The 19,619-nt window shown below is 40.9% G+C and overlaps 2 protein-coding genes across 4 annotated transcripts; both read right to left on the bottom strand.

The window, feature by feature from the left end:
• Positions 1-366: 366 nt before the first annotated feature.
• On the bottom strand, positions 367-14,556 carry zdhhc5b (zinc finger DHHC-type palmitoyltransferase 5b). 3 transcript variants are annotated; one of them, XM_044126406.1, is made up of 12 exons: positions 14,436-14,556; positions 11,290-12,604; positions 9,074-9,195; positions 8,669-8,826; positions 7,952-8,124; positions 7,725-7,827; positions 7,518-7,609; positions 7,182-7,314; positions 6,718-6,826; positions 6,300-6,406; positions 3,450-4,384; positions 367-1,681 (listed from the first exon to the last, which is right to left on the bottom strand). In XM_044126406.1, the coding sequence occupies exons 2-12, from the start codon at positions 11,436-11,438 to the stop codon at positions 1,576-1,578; spliced, it is 2,187 nt and encodes a 728-aa protein (XP_043982341.1). In that variant the 5' UTR covers positions 11,439-12,604; positions 14,436-14,556; the 3' UTR covers positions 367-1,575. The 3 variants fall into 3 exon arrangements, 2 of the variants coding, with proteins under 2 accessions (XP_043982341.1, XP_043982342.1); XM_044126407.1 differs by having other exon boundaries at positions 14,250-14,447; XR_006371594.1 differs by having other exon boundaries at positions 1,545-1,681; positions 3,344-4,384.
• A 1,000-nt stretch (positions 14,557-15,556) lies between these two features.
• Positions 15,557-18,893, bottom strand: clp1 (cleavage factor polyribonucleotide kinase subunit 1). The gene is made up of 6 exons (XM_044126405.1): positions 18,792-18,893; positions 18,057-18,331; positions 17,703-17,810; positions 17,497-17,616; positions 16,559-16,696; positions 15,557-16,477 (listed from the first exon to the last, which is right to left on the bottom strand). Exons 2-6 carry the CDS (start codon positions 18,327-18,329, stop codon positions 15,791-15,793), a joined length of 1,326 nt encoding a protein of 441 aa, XP_043982340.1. The 5' UTR covers positions 18,330-18,331; positions 18,792-18,893; the 3' UTR covers positions 15,557-15,790.
• Positions 18,894-19,619: the final 726 nt, after the last annotated feature.

The raw sequence follows: 19,619 nt of genomic DNA, 5'->3' as shown, positions 1-19,619 counted from the left end.
AATAAACACTGCTCATTTTCCATTAATATATATATATATTTTTTTGGCAATTAGCTGGTCTCATTTCATATCAGAAACAAATGTCTCAAGTCAAATAAGAATAATTTTCAATTTAAATCTGTCAGGGGTATGAATAATTTGCAGGTTAGCCGTGTATTAAGATCAAAACAATTAAAATGATTGTTTTTCCATTAAAAATAAAGCAAATAATATGGAATTGTATACATCTGTTTGAAGTAGTAATACTGTGAAACCTGTAGCTTGTGTTATAACGTTGAACCTCATACCAGCCCATGCCTAATCACTATGAATGGTCAATCGAATATAAAACAAATAAACAAAAAAAAAAAAGCAAGTCCGTCTCTCTTTGCTCCATTTAGTGGCATCTTGCATAAACATTTTAATATAAAGATGTTCAGACTATTCTGCTGAAACGGATTTAATTAGTGCAGATTATTCTGTCTGGTGAAATAAATAAGCCCTTCCCTTTCTGCCCACTATTTGGCTAAACATCCGTTAAAAAATATATGGTCGCTAGCATTCAAAACTAATAGACAATTTACAGAAAAGGGAAAACAAAATAAAACAAACACACTAAAAAGACATAGGACGATCTTAAAGCTACAGACAGATTTTGCATAATGCTTCTAGCATAAACATTACAAGCGTACATTCCACAACGATGCTTGTGCTGCGACTGTGGGGATTAAACTTTCTTTGTGGCTTTCTTAAAAAATAATTTTTGATTATTTGCCACACCTGGTGTCCAGCAAGGATCATCTCCATCTTTGGATGTCAAAAAAAAAAAGAAAAAAGAAAAAAGAAAAACTCCATCAAGAGCTTGCAGCTGGCTGATGCAGCCATCATATATAAAGAAGTCACAAAAAAAAAAAAGAAAACAGGCAACTGATCTGAAATAGCTCTCATGATTAATTACATACAGTACATCTGCCACCATTATCTTCAATACCTGACATTTTCACTCTATAATAATCAGATTTTTTTTTACATTTATATAAAATGATATAAAAAAAAAAATACAAAATTTAAATGATACCGTTCATAGCTTGGACTCATCCATCTATGTGTGGTCCGTTCAGATGTTTCTTTTGGTCAATTCCTTTTAAAATTTAACATCAGCTTTCCTTAAAATGTGTTGGACACTTTTGTCAATACTTTTTCTTAACGTAGCAAAGCAACGTAACAGATCATGGAATAGGTATGCGTGTTTGATAGACATATCTGTACCCAGCCGTAATGACACAGTCACATCAGTCTATGGCTCACAAAGTGGCAAAAATGGAGAGAGCCGATCCAGCGAGATGAATCGGCGTTCCCGGTTTCTCTTTGTTCAAACCTGAAAGGCTGGCAGAGAAGATTGGCCCGTGCCATTACAGAGATAAAACAAGTACCAGACAAGCCATTTCCTGGAGTCCACAGCAGAAGAACCGTTCCTCAGAGGCGTTCAGTCATGAATAATCTCCAGCTACGGTTAAGAGGCAAGTGCAAGATGTGACTTTTTTTTTTTTTTTATCCCCCCCATCCTCGTCACGGATCACTCGGGACTGTCGTCACTCAAACCGATATCTCGTACGTGGTCCCTCCAACGCCGGTTACCTTCTTCACCCCACCCACCGGTTTGGATGTGGTGTGATTGGCCAAGGCTGGGCGAGAGGCGGATCTGATTGGATGTTCATTCAGAGGCGAAGGTTGAAAAGAGAGGAGAAAGAAGGAGGTGAGAAGTTTGGCTTATGAATTCACAAAACATTCAAGCAGCAAATGTTGCTCCACTGAACCACTTATAATACATGTGATAATCAAAAATGCCTTGCAAAAGTATTTAAACCCCTTGAAAATCACAAACTTTCATGTATTTTAATGAGATTTTAAGTAACAGACCGACATGTATTCATGTACTTTTAGTCTGTTTCCTGTAAATAAAAATAAAAAGGTTGAACCCTATAGTCTAATTTGTAAACACAGTCCACCTGTGTGTAATTTAAACTCATAAAATCAGCTCTTCAGTTTGTTAGAGAACATTAAGTAACAAACAGCAGCCAAGTCAGAGAAACGTTTAAAGTCAAGTTGTTATTAAATGATATTCCTACTGGGGCTGGGAGATATGACTTAAAAATCAAATCTGATTTGTTTTTGTACGAAATTCAGTTTCCAATTTCAACTGATTTTCTTTTTCTTACCCTTTTCCTTAAGAAAAAAGAAATGACAGGAAATATCTTAGAATCTGGTTTTTATTTGAATAATTCCTTATGCGAGTTGACCTGAATTCAAAGGTGAAATAAATAGAAGCTGCAAAACAAGATGGTCGTTCTTCACTGGGTTAACATCACTCTGGAAACCCGAGAAGCGCATTGGTGAAAACAAAATCCAGATTGTCCAAAATTTAAATTGTCAATAACAGAAAATTTGACTAATTGATAAAAATCAATTTATCGCCCAGCTCTAATTCCTAGTTTCAAAAACGTCAATCCATCAGGACGGGCAGGAAGAGCAATAATAAGAGATGCAGCCAAGATGGTTCACAGTAACTCTGGGATTCATGCTGCAGTAATGCTTTTCTCAGGCTTGGAGAGGGAAGAGGATTAGAGGTGATGGGAAGTCTGATGGAGATGAACTGGTAGAAATAAATGACTTGAGACGGGCCGACGTTCACTTTCCAGTAGGACAACCACCGTAAATATAGCCAGAGCTACAATGTTTGGATTCAAATATGTTTGTATGTTAGAATGGCCCAGTCATAATCCAAAAATAAAGTAAAATGATGACTTGCTGCAAGGCTTAAAAATGAATACTCAGAGAAACTCAGATTTCAGATGTTTTTATCAGGAGAAAAGGATAGAAATAATCCAATGTATTTGCAGCGGAAGGTGGTTCTACTAAATATTGACTCAAAGGGGGTAAAAACGGATGCATGCCACACTTTTCAGATTTTTATTTGTAAAAAGGTTGAAAACCAAGTGTCGATTTTCTAACACTTCACAGTTGTACACGGCTTTGTGATGGTCTATCAATTAGAATCCTGATTCAAGTTGCACTGAAGTTGTAACATGATCAAGTGTGAGAACGTTCAAGGCGTGTGACGTCTTTTGCAAGGCACGGCGTATTTTGTGAGTAAAGACAACAGAACGTCCAAATGGACCACAGGACAGGAAAAGAAACCAGTAGAACAACACATGCTGTGAGGTCAACAAAATATACTGGCATGCTTCAAATATCAAACTACAGATTCCAACTATTGAAAGAAAATCACGTGTCCAAAAACACACCCAATCAGTTACAACAATTACGCACTGAATGTAAACCATGTAGAAGAAGGAAGACTCACACAGATCAGGAAGGAAGAGACAGGCTGACACAAACCGGGAAAGAAAAACAGCAGAGAAAGGAGAAGAGTGGCAGGCTGACGACTCTGGTGACGGATCACTACTCACTGTGGAGCCTGTTGCCCTCCTCCAAATCCTTCCCCCCCCAGCACAGAGCCCGCCCCCACAGGCCGGGGCTTGTGCTGAGACCCCGTCTCCCCTATGTGAACCGGGGACTTGGTGAGGGAGAGGCCACGGGGCGGTGGGGACACAGGGGGGTCTAGTGAGCGAGCCCCGGGGGAAGAGGACGAGGAGGAAGGGTTGCGGGGGATTCGGGAAGTCAGGTCCTGGTTGTGATGGAGCAGGTGGCGGGCTTCAGGAGCCCCAGGGGTGGAGGACAGGGGTGGGCTGACAGCACGCAGGTAAGCCCTATGGGGGGAGGAGAAAGTGGTAGAGCCCTGGAGCAGCTGCCCCTCCCTCTGCTGAGCGAACTGAGCTGAGAGGAAGGGCGACGTGTAGCCCTGCAGAGGGTGGCCGGGCGGCGCCACCCCGGGTCGCCCGCCTCCTGCAGTCGACAGGAAGGGAACGTGAGGCTTCTGTGGCGACAGCTCATGGGCGGCGGACTCAAACTCCGGGCTCTCGGATGGCGTCAGCAGGCTGTCGTAGGACAAGCTGCCATTCCGAGGCGTCTGATTGGCTAGGCTTTTGTAGCTGGTGTCTGTGGTGCCCTCCGATTGGAGCGTGGCCAGCGGGTTATGAACAGTCTGAGCCGAGCGAAGGCTGGACGAGCGCGAGCCGCCCGTGGACAGAACCAGCGAAGATGGGTAGGAGGTGTAGGAGCGCCCAGCCAGGGAGTAACCCGACACGCCCCCTGACACCACACCAGCCATCCCGCCGGGGCCCCCAGGGCCCTCACCCCTATCCCCTCCCCCTCTGCGCACCCCTACACCTCTTCCCACCACTGTGGCCCCGTCCAGGTTGCTGGGCTCCGAGCGGTAGCTAGGCTGACGACTGGACTGAAGGATGGAGGGCGACGGGGAGTCAAGACTCTCCCCGCGGGTCATCTGAGGAGAGGAGAGGAGGAGAAAAAGACCACAGGCAGAGAGGGAGAGAGGCGAGGAAGAGATGACAGGGGGCAGAATGATGAAAATTTCCATCTAAGCTCAGAAAGAATAAAGAAAGTACAGGTACATCTCAATAAATTTAAAGAGCAGGTAATTTCAGTAATTTAATCAAAAAACAGGAATCTAATATAGTCTTTTCACAGAGAGTGATGTATTCCAGGGTTATTATGTGCATAATTTCTGATCATTTTGATTTTGGCGGCTCACAGCTAGCCTGGTCATTGCCTTCCTACAAAATTCAAATCTCACTTCACTGCTCCGTCTGGATCTCTCCCATTATAGGGGATTCCCTCCAGTAGATTTTTTGACCGGACCAATCAGCGAAGGAGATTTTGCGAATGATGTTGATTTTATGCGCTGCTTTAGAACTGAGGTCTATCTGTCGTTTTAGCGATAGCAGCAGAGAAAGTGAAAGACGGCGTTCAGTCCATGTTGCCCACGCTTTCAAATATTGAATTAACAACAACAGCCGCCTGGTTCGGATCAGCACTTCTCTCTTCGCTGTGGAGGATGGTTGTTTACAGTGCAGGCAATTTCTGCAAGCATCAAACTGCCACATTAAATATGTCTTGGACAAACGTTAGCAATTGGATAAACTTCAGAGTCCCCGCCTCCAGGAAGCAATCGTTTCTCTATAGCAATGTTAGATTATGGTTCATACAGGGGAGACTGCCGACTTGACTGCTGTCCAACAGACTCTGCACAACAGGTGTAAACCACAAAACAGCGTGGTTGAAAAAATTGCTATATCAAAGACATTGACGGAAAGTTGAGTGGAAGAACCAAGAGTGGTTTAAAAATTGTGATAATGGCAGCCTGGGGAAGATTATAAATCAAAGGTAATTAAAGAATTGAAGGCGTAGACGGTAACTGGAGTCACTTCTTAAGAAGCCACATCCACAGTCGCCATTTTCAGGAAATTGAACTACAACTGTTCCTGGATTAACGTGTGTAGGCTTGTCGCACAACAACAAATTTTGCTGGGTTATAAATCGTTCCAGAAACTATTGCGATAGTTGTTTTGAAACCATTTTAAAATGGTGGTAGTTTATTCAAAATGAGCTCTGACAAACGTAATTACATACGATAAACTGAATTGGCTTTCAAGTACATAATTAGCTGAAAGTCATGATCATCGAAATGAACAAAAATTATCACTCTGTGTATAACAAAAATAGGAGATGCACTTTAAAAAAAAAATGTAATTAGAAGTTAACCTTTTAATGATATCATAATTTATTGAGATGTGCCTGTAAAGAGGCTTTGCACAGATTGTAAAAAGACAAAAGAGTGGTGGGGAGCATTGGATGCTTAACTGGTGCTCTACTCCATCATCACACTACTGAAGTAGAAACATTGACTGGTTTGAGACTCCGTGTGCAAACACATAAATGCAAATGCAAATACATATGAAAGATGAACTGCACATTCCAGTCAATGCAGTCTGAAGGGAGAGGGTAGACCCAGTCAAACACACACAGACAGCCAGGGGAATACACACACACACACACACGACTTACTGCTCAACCGATGGCCACTGATCAATTTCAAGTAAAAACAAAAAGAAGGGCATTTATTTAACAAATGAAAGCAGAAGGCGGACACAACTGCCTCCACACCACTTCACACTTAAACAGATCGGTGCTTTTCCTGCTCTACTGGTTTCCTTCTCATGCAACAAGCTGAAAACTAGAAAATTAGCTTTCTGTCAAATTTTAACATGTTTGTTTCTATTTAAATGACCGCATCAAGATCTCCCCCCCCACCCCCTAGTTTCCTTCCCAGCATATAGTTGCAGTACTTACATGGCATGCTGTGAATAACCTACATCACTGCTTTGAGCATTTAAATGTACCTTGTTTGGATGTGTGACACCAGTGTGATTCTTCCCCGGGCTGCTGTACGCTGGTCGGTATTTGTACATCGACGGCGTAGGTGGAGCGTCTGACAACAAGCTGCTCGCTGCAACACAAGGAAGCAAAAGTGACACTTAAAAGGAGTTGCAGGAAAGATTAGAAAACACATTTATCCTAAAGAATCTTCTCAACATTTTATTGTTAACACTTCCTTTTACACACATCAGGTGATTTATATCTCTGTAGTTATTCTCTCTTATGTGCTTTCAGGGCCAGAATCACGGCAAACAATTTCAGTGCGCTTAACATTAGCTAAGCAGGTGAGGTTTCAGGTGGTATCCCTCCACATTCCTCCATGCTAAGCAGAAAAAGCGAAAGGAAATTCCTCCAAATGTCTGAAGGGAATTTGCCTCTAACCTTCTGTGTCGGCACGGGGCAGACCAGGGTAACGAAAGTCCGGCTTCGGAGGCGGTGGAGGCTCTATGTCAGCTGACTGGCTCTCCATCTGATCCAGACTGCTCTTAGACTGGAGGAAACACAGTTAGTTGTTAGAGGCGCATAAACTGATAAGAGAAGTAAATAAAATAAAAAAAACACAGTGATGAGGCTGCCACATCCTTAAAAACTTCTGAAACTATAAACTCCTGGTCTAGTATTTAATACAAGATTTCTCTTTAAAATGTCTAAAAGGTCTGTCAAGTCAGGTCTGACTGATATTTGCTTTCACTAAAATGGAAAGGAAAAAAACCCATAAAGTGTTTTTCAAACACAAAATGTAAGAGCAGCAGGCTTCCCTGCTTACAGAATGATTTTTTTTTTTAAAACGCATCTTAAAATATATTAGCTGTGTGTTCAGGAAAGCCAATGCAAGCATGACTCACCCTGCTGCTGTGTCGGTCATTCTGGATCCCGTTGTCCAGAACCTTAGCTTCCAACTGAGCCTCAGTAAGAGACGGTCTAAGAAACGGTGGTTGTACTTCCACTGTCTGACGGTTCCACCACCGGCCCATGTACCTAAAACACACACACAGATATTTAAGCATCATTCATTAGAAATGATGCTGCAAAAGGTGTTCACAGGCTATTCCCACCCTCATGTTTCAGAAACAAAACACAGTTGAAAACCAAAAAAAAAATGGATGCAGAGAATGGAAGAGTGAAAAAAAAGACTTGAAGCCAGGAACTGAACACCAGCAAATACGAGGAAAAGTGCTGACCTCGGTGCCAGCGGGCTGCAGAGAACGTGTGAAATATTCCTCCAGCAACCCTTGGTGAAAGGGTTAACGCCTCCTCTGAACTTCCCCGTCACCTGCAGTGGGAGAAAAACGCATGTGCCTGCTCAAGTGGATTTCAAATGTTTGAAGGAAAAAAAGTGAATACATGTCAGGGAGAGGAAAAGATGCACACTAAGCACTTCCTTGTACCTGTTCATTAGTGGTCCTACCACGGGCCACCAACACTATGTGGAACCCAGTCAGGCCAGCAACTGGGACAAAAAACAGACCAGCGACACACATCACAGCCATACTGGTAAAAAGGGTTAAGGAGATTTTTAGAAATGCAGAGAAATGAACCGAAAAGAAGAATAAAATACATGAAAAGTAATTAAAATAGCCTCATTGTGGCTTCAAAGTCCCCACTTAAAGGATACGTAACAGCAGCATGCGGCGTGTCGAGCTGCTGGCGGTGATGCAGGACGTAAACCAAGCCGAAGCCAAACACGTCCATGATGTGGGTGGTCAAAGACAGTAAAAACAGGAAGAAATAGCGATAATTCCTTCGGCCAATACAGTTGTTCACCCAGGGACAATGGTGGTCAAAATCCTGGGAGAGGAAAAAAAAAGATCAAATTCAAAGTAAATATACAGCTTAGAAAGAAGGAGGGTATAAAACAAGGGCAGTTATGAAATCATAAACGCGCTCAGTCTCCACTTCTCACATTGACCATCAAGAACGTAACAGATACCTGGAGTTTATAAAAACCAGCAGTGAAATGGGGATTTAACATCAAAATTAATACACAAATTAATTTTAACATAAAAATTAATACACAAATTAGGACATGTATGCAACACCTTGAGTAGTATCTCAAAGAATATCTACAAAGCATTCACTCAAAGGGGCTGAATATTTATGCAGGCCCGAATTGTTTGCAGTTTTGTCTTCTTCCACAATAATGCACAACTCTGCGTTCTGCACTTCTTTAAGAAACTAATGTTTGTGGCAGCTTGACTACAGAGAAAGAGATAAACAACAAATGCCAAATTTAAAAGGGAAACCAAAAGTGCAATCTTATTTAAAGAGCCGAAAATTTTCCATAAGTTGTGCGAGTGTCTTTACGTGAACATGCATGTGTTGGTGTGCATACCTCCACACAGTTGTCACAGACAGAGCAGTGTGAGCAGCGGGGCGGGCGGTAAAAGCGGCAGGTCGAGCACCACTTCATTCGCACCTGGATGCTTCGGATCTCAACCGTCTTATAGAGAGGAGCACGGAAATCGTCCTCTTTGTCCTCGTCTTCCTCGGCTGCAAATACAAAACATGCAAAACAAACTGTAAGCGCGGCATTTGCTTAAATGAAGGCGTGCTCAGCAGCAAAACGTCTCAAACTGAAAGGACAGATGCCGCTGAAGACCAGAACTGCCGACTCCGGCTCCACAACATGCTGCTCCAGTGACTCACAGCAACATTTGTAATAACTTATGTTGTGCATCATGCTCTGAAAGTATTGAGGCATTTGCATGTGTGCACACACTGGCTGCCACATCCTTACCTCTGGGGAAGACTCCAGGATCCATGAATGTAGCCATGCAAAAGTTGGCAAGTGTGAAAAGGAAGATTACAGCAATGTAGATGGGAATTATACCGGAGATGTACTCCGATAACCATGGGGACCTGGAGAAGACATTCAGGGATTAAAAAAACAAAAAGGAACATGTTGCTCAAATTTATTCTGATTTCTAGATTGTCATAAAGACACAGAAAATGCTCTTTTCACACCCCTTCAGCACCTGATGAGGAATCTTTGAGAAAGGCAATTTAACTCCCAAACACCTCCACTGAGACTGGAGAGGGACTAAATTTATACCGCATCCAGAGCTCAGAGGTGTGACAGTGTGAAACCGTGGGAGTGTTGATGAACAGATGGCAATACTGGTCGGTCAATTCTCTCTCTGAATACATGAAAGTTACAAACCACAAAAATAGCTACTTTTAATCCTACATGATGCGTTTCAGACACAGGGGCATCTTAACAAAGGAGCATCTTTGAAAATGAATTTGAGTAATTCAATACAGAAACTAAAAGTCATACAGGGATTTATGTAAACAGTGTTATATTTCAATCTTTTTTTTAAATTTATCCCAGAAAAACTAAATAAAAAAACAAAAATGGTGATTTTTAATTCTGAATATTATGCTATGATCAATTACAGCTCACACAATCATGGGGAAGACTTGACTAAACAGATGTTCTGCCACATAAAGTCATTGCTACAGAAGGCCGTTAACATAGCGCAGTAACCAATCATATAAAGACAAAGTGGAGTGAAAGAAAAAAAATGTGGTAGGGAAAACAGTAGGGATAAATAGAGTATTGAAAGGATTGTGAAGTAAGGCAGACTCAAGAGTTCAAGAGAGATTAAGAAGGTGTGGATTGTGGCTGCAGCGAGTGAATCAAGAGCCAAAACACAGATAAATGCAGGACACAGCGTGCAATTATTCGCTCCTTGTGTTTGAAACTCCTAAATGAGAAAAAGCTGCCAGGAGAGTTTTATGTGGGTTAAAGAAAAAAAAAAAAAGCCTCAACTGCTATTCAGTGGTCCAAACTCCTCTTTACAGATCAAAATACATTTTGCATTTCAACGTCCCAGAGTTTGGAGGAAACGTTGAGAGGGATGAATCCACAATGTTTGAGGTTCGGTGGGAAGTTTCCACAGTCAGAGATCATTTGTGGAGTCCCACAATGTGCTGGTGTTGGTCCACCATGTTTTATTAAGTCAGAAACCAGCACAGCACCTCACTGGATGTGTCAGAGCAGTTCATGCTTCCCTCAGCTGTAAAGCTTTATGAAGGACTTGACAATTACCAACACCACTAATACTTGGTTTTATGAATGAGCAGCTATCAAAGCTGTGAATTATCCTCAAGAGGAAAACAACAGACGTTAAACTCAACATGGCAAGTGAGCTGAAAGTCGTATTTAAATCAACACATCAGCAGAGGAACCGGTCCATCCAAAAGGAGGCCTGACCAAGGATGGAGTGTAAACACCAATATATATTAGTTTCCATGAATTTTTAGTCATACTCATATAAATCAAAAGAAACAAACGCTTGAAAAATATCATCCTATGATGTAATTAATCTATACAGTGGGAGTACTACTTTATGATTTGACTTACTAAATAAATTCACTTCAAAATTATATTTCAATATACTGAGATGTACTTGTAGTTATCCAAGTACAATGCATTAACATTAGGCCTGTCACAATAATCAATTAATCAATTAATCACATGATAAATTAAAACAAACTCAATTTCCATTGGCATGATTCATAGTTTCTCTTTTTTTCTCTTTTTCTACCAAACGCTGGATGATAAAAGTCTTCAGTTTGGTGCTCTGCGCTCAACTGGCCCCATTTTTTGAAGGACAATTTACAAAGACTTCAAAATTCATTTTATTTTTTTGTTTTGTTAAATTTATTTTGGATATTTAAAATGTCTTCCAGTTTCAGTGCTAATCGTTCACTAGAATGTAAAGTTCACTGACTTTTTTTAGAATGTGCTCTTGCATTATTAATTTGCCATTATCATCATGATACTCAAAACAGCAATATTATCGTTTATCGCGATTCCTTCTGGAGCAACTTATCGTCCAGCAAAAATTGTGTCAGGCTTGATTAACATAAACCTGTAAAGAGATTAATCTTTTATAAAATTACAACAATTTTTATAAGTAAAAAAAAAAAAAAAGGAAAAATACTCACGTGAAGCAAAAGAAGAGGGTCGTGGACCCAACCAAGAAAGTTATGGCTGCAGACACCGGCACATATCGGCTGGGGCGAAACGGACGGGGAGGAGCAGAAGCTGGGCCCCCTACTCCTCCCCCAACCACCCCACCACTGAAACTGGGCATCAGTGACGGAGAGAGGGGAGGAAGAAGAGAGCGAGGTAGATATCGACTGTCTACCTACTGTAAAGGGGAGGTTACAGGTCAAAATGACGATGCAGGTGTTTAAGAGGCGGGGCCATGGCTACAAATCTATGTAAAGCAGAAATTGAGCGGAAACATGAGGGATTCTGCGTGTGCACACTTCCAATGTCTCCTGACTGAGATATAAAACCGTTTTCAAAACAGCAACACACAAAACTTGGATGCGCACAGCTTCTTGTAGATAATTAATTTGAATGCATACATTTAATTTCTATACAAGAGCAAAATAATACAAAAATATATGTATGCAATTCATATATATATATTACTGAGTATGGCTTAATGTATCTGTATTTGGTGCAATAACGCAACAATATAAACACTGCTGTGCATATATGAAAAATAGGGCAAAAACTCAAGCACAAAACTAAAACCGGTGCAGTGTTTAGTTAAATTTGTGTCGCTGCGCTTGAGTTTTGATTATCAGAGGATAACAGTATAAAAAGAAAACAAAATGAAAGAGGTAGTCCATCAGAGAGAGAGAGCAGAAGCATGTGGAGAAGAACAAGTAGAGAGGATTGAGCACAGCAGCTGCTGATGACTTCTTCCCAAGAGAGCTTATTTAGGCACTGGGTGGGTGGAAGAAACTGAGGATGGCGGCAGAAGGGACACTTCTGGCATTTCAAACTCAGTTAGGAGAAAGAACCACCTGAAACAAATCCACTTTTAATCCAGGTGTGGGAAGCTTCAAAACAAAAGTTCAGGTGTTTGTTTAAAAAAAAAAGTGTTAACCAGTCCTTGTGTTTAAAGGCTTCTAAAAAGGTTTTAAAAAATTTTTAAATTATCCAAGAAGAGCCTGTTTCAGTTTTCACTTGGTCTGCTGATACAATGACAGAATCAACTCATTCCATAAAGAAGCCCAATGGAGCTCAGCAAGGTGCCACTGTGCTTGCTTTGGGATGGGTGTAGCAGGGACCTTTCCCACCTCCAGCTTCTCTGCAGAACGCTCTCCTCTCATTCTGCATCCCTTAAGGAAGGTCACACACAGCTTGGGCGTCATGTAGATGGACACATGCCAGCCCTCTTCTTTTCATTGGTTCCAGGTCCTTCTTCATGCCCTAGCGCTGTGGATTAATTGCTGGAGGTACCTGAGACAACATGAATGCAACTCATTAGAAAACTATCAACATGTACATATGAAAAGCAAAACACAAATTATGCAAATAATTTGAGTTTTAACAAATAGTAAATTAGCTGGTGCTCTTTGCTGGTAGGATTGCACAAACCCTGCCTGACTTGCATTCCTGAATTTATGCTTGGAGTTGTTTTCCAGTTTTCAGACTTTTCCCAATCTTACTACATATTAAGAATGGAAATAAGAGATTATTCTCAAAATGTTTGAAAAACAGCAGAAATGTTTTCTTTACCTGAGGAGCTGAACCATTAAATACTAGAGGGACTACTGATAAACTATCCAATATGACTATACAATACAAATAACTGATGCATTAAACTCTATAGTATGCTAGGAATGGACAGTGGTTCACAAAGTATTGCAGATCCCTCAAACTTATCCACTTTTTGTCACATTACAGCCACATGAGATCATGTTTGTCAGAAAAACTCAAAGTAGTGCATATTTGTGTTGTGTAAACTGGATACATAGTTCCAATACTTTTACTCATAAAAATATGAAAAAGGGTGTCGTGAATTCTTATTCATCCCCCATTTACTCCTTATACCTAATTAAAATACAACCAGATACATTTATAAGTTATCTTATCAGTAAATCTAAGTCCACTTATGAGTTATTTAAAATCAGTAAAAATTGAGCTGTTCTGTGAAGGAACACAACAAGAAGCGAATCTGTAACAACGATTAGTTGTCTCCCCACAAAGTTGGCCTTTACGGACGGGGGAGATGAAAAGACTTGTTGAAAAAAATCTACAAGATATCTACAAAACTCATCTCTGGTCAGATGAGATCAAAACTAGATTGGTTTGACTCTGATTTCACAATAGTGTGACTGACACAAATTACTATTACAGTACTTTTCACCATTCCTCAGAAAGTTGTTAAACTACCGGCTGTCGGCCAACTGTTAACGTCAATGCCCTCAAGCGGCAAAAGGAAAAAACCTCCCGATACTGGAAATGCAAAACACCCCTATGACACACACACACACACACACACATATCATGCTCATTTATTTCATATCCAGAAGAAAAACTTGTCCGTGTTGTGTGAGCCAACCGCAAACAGATCCGCTGCTAACAGTGTAATCTGATAGTCTGATAGACACACCCCTCTGTCCAACAATCATCTGTACTTGGTGATAATAAGGAGCTGGAGCCGAGACACCGTCTCTTGTTGTTAATCATCTCGTCTGACCCACAACAAATCCCCCCACCCAGACTGTAATGGATGTTAATCCTAAAATCTCCGTGTCGAGCTTTGTCGGTCTTGTCACAACTACAGCCTGCTCCATTAAGTGGCCGATTGAGTTCAGTTCTCCCCAGAAACTGAAACCAGTTTCTGGTGTTTTGTTTGAAACCACACAGGAGATGTTTAAGATGTATGAAACAATGAGGCAGAACAAGACGTGAAAAGGAGGAAGGCCATGCGAGCGTAAGGATTCAGTGAAGTCAACTAACGTTACCCATAATCTGCTCCCAGCGGAGATTCTCGTAAAAAAAAAAAAAACACAAATACTACTCCTTTGAACGATCCTTGTTTCGGCCTTCATTTCAAGTGAGTAATAACAACAGCCATATAAACATCGCAATTACTCACAGGCTCTTTTTACCCAACCTCGAAAGTTTTTTGCGACACTGCTCAGTCTTTTACCACAGCTACTGAAGTGAGCTAGCGTCAGTTCTCTGCCTAGCTTCTCGGCGAGAAGCTTTCATTGAAGATTCGAGGGGAAAATGTGGAGATTTTTACACGAACAGTCACTAAAGACAACAACTAAACACGTACCCTAATGTAGTTGTCTTCTCTGTGGTGTGTGGGGGTCGTTTTAGTCCTCCTTGAGTTAGCCACCAGCAAACTACTTAGCCGCTTTCTAGGCCGACATCGGAATCCAGGAACTGGCCTGTCGTTTCCCAGGTTGGACGAACAGCCAATCAGAAGCAGAGTGGGCGTGGCCTCCAGGAAAAGCGACAGCAGAGATTCTCACTAATAAAGAAATAACTACAGTATGAAAGAGGACCACTCAATCTTTTTAAACAAATACATACAGGAGCGCAACTACATACGCTACTTCCTGCGGTGTATGCGAACACGTCATCGGCATCCCCCACTTGTAAATTACAGTAATTAAATTCAAACCATCATGGTATGTAGGTTTTTGTTGCCTCCTTAATTTAAATATTCCTACCTGAGATTATCACTTGTCCCCCCCTATAGAGCCTATTACTGAGCTTCAGCCCTTCTCTGTGGTGTTCTCCACTAAGTCATATGGTCAAAAAAGTATTCTATTAAAATTTCTGATCTTAATACAGTTTTTAAAAATAAAGTTTAAAAATTATTGCTTGGGATGAAGTAGCTGAACCCCATTCTGGGTACACACAGAAAATTAATCACACATGTGCAAAGCTGCTTCTTGTCAGATTTTCCTACCGTAGCACGGATAGATAGCGATGTACTATGCAGAGAATTAGGACCACTGAAAAAAAAAGATATTCTGATTTTAATCTCAGAATTCTGATTTTAATCTAGGACTGAGTTGGTACATGTTTACACACCAAATATGAAATGAGCTCTTTATGTCATGCTCCTAAACATTTACCGCCATACTGGTAGCGCTGCTACTGGTAACCACCAAACAGGTTGGTGTCCTTTGCAGCACTAAAAACAGACACAATAAACACGGTCTGGACGTGGACAACACAAAATACCGGCCATTCCTCCCATTTTATACACAAGCTTAACAGGTATAAAAAAAAAATCTACATGACGTCACTTAGAAGTGACAATCTAATCATTTTCAGGATTTAGTAAATTAACCACCAGTTAGGATAAATATGATTAGCTTTTGGAATTGTAGTTGTGTTAGCAAACTGCTTCATTTTCGAATAAAAGTATAATTAACACACAGGTTTTCTCAAAGTTAAAATTTATTTGTACAAGAGAGAAGAAAAGACATTCTATGAAACAGATTATCAAGAAAAATATTCCAGCACCTATAAATGCGCAATAAAGGAAGGTATAATTTAACTAATTGTAATTCCTTCTCGTTTTCTTTTAAGTCCTTGCAAAGCACCTAGAAAGAAAAAAGTGCTTACAAATACGATCATTACGTCATCCCAAGTCCTCTTCTCCGACTTGTGGCTTCATTTCATGTCCATAAAACGGATGTCCATGATGAGCAGCGTGTGTCTGGGTAGTGGTCTGGGTGCAGGCGACAGCACTTTCATCACCTGCGCCTGAGTGTCAACGTTTGTGACCACAATGAAGCCGCAGACGGGGCTCTCCACAATGCTCTTCCTGGCGTCTTCGTCTCCGTCGTCGACGCTGCTCACACTCAGCATGTGATACGTCAGGTCCCTCCCTGGAGTTACCGGCACCAGTTTCAGCTGCGTGTCGTCCTGAGACATTCCCAGTGGCAGGCAGGAGTCTGGGATGGACGGCGCCCCTATCTTGTAGATGCGAACATCTGAGAATCGCACTTCAAAAGAGAAAGGGAAGAAGGAAAGCCCGCGGAAGCCATAGAAGTACTCGCGGATCTTTTCATCCCGAGTCTCCCGCCGGCACTCCTTGGAGCGTTCCACCACTCCTCCGGACTTTGGCAGCAGCACAACACGTACAAAGTGCGGCAGGTCCCGTTTGAGTTCATTGTAGAGTCTCTCATGGTCCAGCACAAGCACCACGTCCACCTGGAAGGTGGAGGCACAGTGGACCAGTGCCTGGTACCCAGAACCCTTCACCCAGCCACAGGTGTTGATGATGCAGCCGCCAACGCTGGCCTTCCTGTTTACCTCACAGCGTTGAGAGAACACATCGGCCAGGCACGATGTCAGCTATGAGATTAGATGAGAAAGTCAGACAAGTACAAAACAAACCAACTTTACATCAGCAAAATGCAGAATCTTCCTTCTTACCTTGTTGTAAAGTTTGATGTTGGTTCCAGGAGTCGTAGAACCAAAGTGATAAACTAAAGGGGCCTGGACAGAGAAGCCCTCCTCCACGTCTGCAGGACGTTCGATGCACAGAGCTGATACAGTCCCTGGAACAGAAACCTGAGACAACATAATACAGTACACGGCTTAGTCCGCAGAACAACAACAGAATAAGTCTTGCCAGAGTCTTAAAATCACCAGAAATTAGGAGAGTAACATAATTCACATCAATTTATAGCTCCTATGATTAACATAGATTCACCTGGATACACATCAAGAATAGCTGCACAGTAACAAAACTCATGCAACAGTGATATTAGTGTTGCAAACTGTGAATGCAATAAATCTAATCTTTCTTATTAGCCATTACAATGGATCCACATCTCCCTGCAACCTTTAGCCCCTTACAAGTTCAAGACTCATGCAATAAAGTTGGTGTTATTTTTATTTCTTTAATATTTTCCAAGTGCCAAGCAATAGTTTTGCTTGGCACTTGGCACAGCAATGTTGATTGCTGACAATACCACATTTAGTTGTTTAGGAGAATTTTCTTTGCCCTTTAAGCCCAATTTTTATATATATTTTGTTAGCCAAGAAGCTAAACTTCATGGAGAGTTTTGGGCTCAACATGATTGAAAAGAGGGGAAGAGAAGACTGAGGAATATGTGGATTTAACCCAACCAACTTCAATAACATTTCATTTCCATACTTCCTAATATCATGAAGCACTACTAAGCAAAGAATTAAACAAAGTATGTATTTCAAATATCCATATGACACTACGAGTTATTTGTGCATTTCATCATTATTCATGTCACTGGAAACGGAGTAATGAAAAGTAAAGTCGTTGTCCTCGTACAGATCAACAACCCTATAATGTCATATTGACATAATAAAATGAAAAATGAAAAGGCTTTTACCCCACTCTGTCCAACATCCAGTTCCACCAGCGTAGGTCTCCTTCCAACTCTCACAGCATAGCTGAGAAGCATCCGGCACACTGTGGACTTCCCCACGTCTGTAGGTCCCACGACCATTACCTGGAGAACAAGCATTTAGTGGTCTTGTTGTCATTTTGTTCTGAAGCTTTTATGAAGAGATCTAGAACATCCTTATTAAAACTTACTCTGGGACCCCTCTCATTTTCCCGCTCAGCTTGTTTCCTCATCTGTTCCAGGGCAGCATGAGTGTTCAGGTAGAGCAGCATAGGAGTATCCTTGGACACATAGGCCACCTGCAGTGATAGCAACACTTTTATAACCACTCTTATTAAATTTATGAAGAAAAAGTTGAGAAAAAACCTCAAGCAATTTCCAAGTAAGAGCGCAAATATTAACCCAACTTCATAAATTGTTTCCTGATTTACAACTACTGCAGAACCCAAGTTTTATTCTTATTAAAAAAAATAACATTGGTATATGTTTTATTGCAAATAAGAATAAAAAATGAAAACTTTCAAACATCTACACCAGGCCCTGACCTCTGGCTTTCCATACAGATTCACACTGCATCCCTGCCAAGTGAAAACAGCGATCTTGGAGCCTGGTCCGAAGGTGTACTTCTTGTTGCGGTTCAGCTCAGAGCCAAACACCTCAGCCATCCCCGTCAGGAGCTCCATCTCCACCTGATCCGCGGCCTCTCCGGCCTCCACCTCGAAGCGAAGCTCGGTCTCCTTCTCCAGGTCGAACCTGGTGCACACCTTCCCAGAAGAAGATGCATCTTCACTGGTCTTTTCCACACCCTCTGCTGCCATTACTGTCGAGCAGAAATCACGTTCCTTTCAGTAATTATCTTATGTCATTAGAAAACGCTTCATTTTGCCTTAGCAGAGAAAGGCTGTAATAGTTTTTGCAAGCTTTAGGAAAGGAATAACTTTGTGTTTTATGCAAACATGTCTTCCAGAGCAAAGTTACTGAAAATATGTAAGTATTAATTAACATAACATAAAATAATTAAAATATTAATTAAAACAATGTATAGAAAAAGCGAACAGATGCTAGAATACACGATACAACGTCGTATTGGATTAAGATACAAAGAGGAAAACAGATGAAAGTAAAAAGCAAACTAGCTCTCACTTAGCATGCCGCTGCTAATCTACAAAAACAATCAAATGTAACCAGGAATAATAGCCTACAAATGCGCCACATGACTCCAGTTTTCTATACAGGGTGATTAATATGTTGCTTTATTTGCTGTGTACGGTAATACTCACACGTTAAATTTAAAACTTATTTTGGAGGAAAGAAAAAATAGTACGATTCTCATGAGGAATTGGTGTCGCGTAATGATGATGTCACGCAAATAGTAGACGTACATTTTTTTATTACTGCCCCCCTGCGGACAGTATTTGCTCTGCAACGTCCTATTTCTAAATAACTTTATTAAACTGCTCTACTGGACCATTTCAAATAACCTGGGTTGTTCAAATAACCAAGAACTGTTCGCTTTACTGGAGCAGATGATCCAGAGGCTCCTTTTCTCATCGACTTAGTTACCTTTATGAATTAAGTAATTTTTGGTTGACACAAATGCTTGTTCCTACAAGCACAAACTTGAATACATTTTCTCCAACTATATAGAAATACATATTTCCAATCATTTCCCTCACTTGCAGTACATTAAGAAAACCAAAGACCAAAATGGGTTCTGGTTTTGGATCCTAGTGTGTTAGCTAGCAGAGTTAGACATTCTCAACAATTACAAATAACAAAAAATGCTACTTCATGTTTTCCTCTTTGGGTTTGTAGTTGTGTGAAATAAGACCTGTTTTAGAACTGGTAACGAATAAGATTAAAGTGAATTTAGGGACAGCAATTCACGTTTCATCAATTTTAACCAATTTTTTAAAAATAAATTACAGGACCTATATTTTTAGAGTTATGCTTGCTCTCTAAAAGAAAATTATCCAACCCTACTTTTTGCAATGGCTTGAAAGAATTGTAAAAGGTTTGGGCTACCACTCTTTGATTTATATTTTAGCATTATCTCTTAAAATTATATTAAGATGAAAATATATCAGAATATTAACTTTTTTTACATG

The sequence above is a fragment of the Gambusia affinis genome, linkage group LG09, assembly GCF_019740435.1.
Source record: "Gambusia affinis linkage group LG09, SWU_Gaff_1.0, whole genome shotgun sequence".
Classification (NCBI taxonomy): domain Eukaryota; kingdom Metazoa; phylum Chordata; class Actinopteri; order Cyprinodontiformes; family Poeciliidae; genus Gambusia; species Gambusia affinis.
Note: the sequence above shows the minus strand (reverse complement) of the source record. Positions and strands in the feature narration are given on the sequence as shown.

What these genes read in the sequence shown, in the direction of transcription:
- zdhhc5b (XM_044126406.1), bottom strand. Translation starts at nt 11,438, where the DNA reads ATGCCCAGTTTCAGTGGTGGGGTGGTTGGGGGAGGAGTAGGGGGCCCA. An exon ending in GTAGGACCACTAATGAACAG is followed by an intron (nt 7,610 to 7,724) that starts GTACAAGGAAGT and finishes CTCCCACTGCAG; the next exon opens with GTGACGGGGAAGTTCAGAGG. An exon ending in GGAGGGCAACAGGCTCCACA is followed by an intron (nt 1,682 to 3,449) that starts GTGAGTAGTGAT and finishes ACATCCAATCAG; the next exon opens with ATCCGCCTCTCGCCCAGCCT.
- clp1 (XM_044126405.1), bottom strand. Translation starts at nt 18,329, where the DNA reads ATGGCAGCAGAGGGTGTGGAAAAGACCAGTGAAGATGCATCTTCTTCT. An exon ending in TGGATGTTGGACAGAGTGGG is followed by an intron (nt 16,697 to 17,496) that starts GTAAAAGCCTTT and finishes ATGTTGTCTCAG; the next exon opens with GTTTCTGTTCCAGGGACTGT. An exon ending in ACATCAAACTTTACAACAAG is followed by an intron (nt 16,478 to 16,558) that starts GTAAGAAGGAAG and finishes CTAATCTCATAG; the next exon opens with CTGACATCGTGCCTGGCCGA.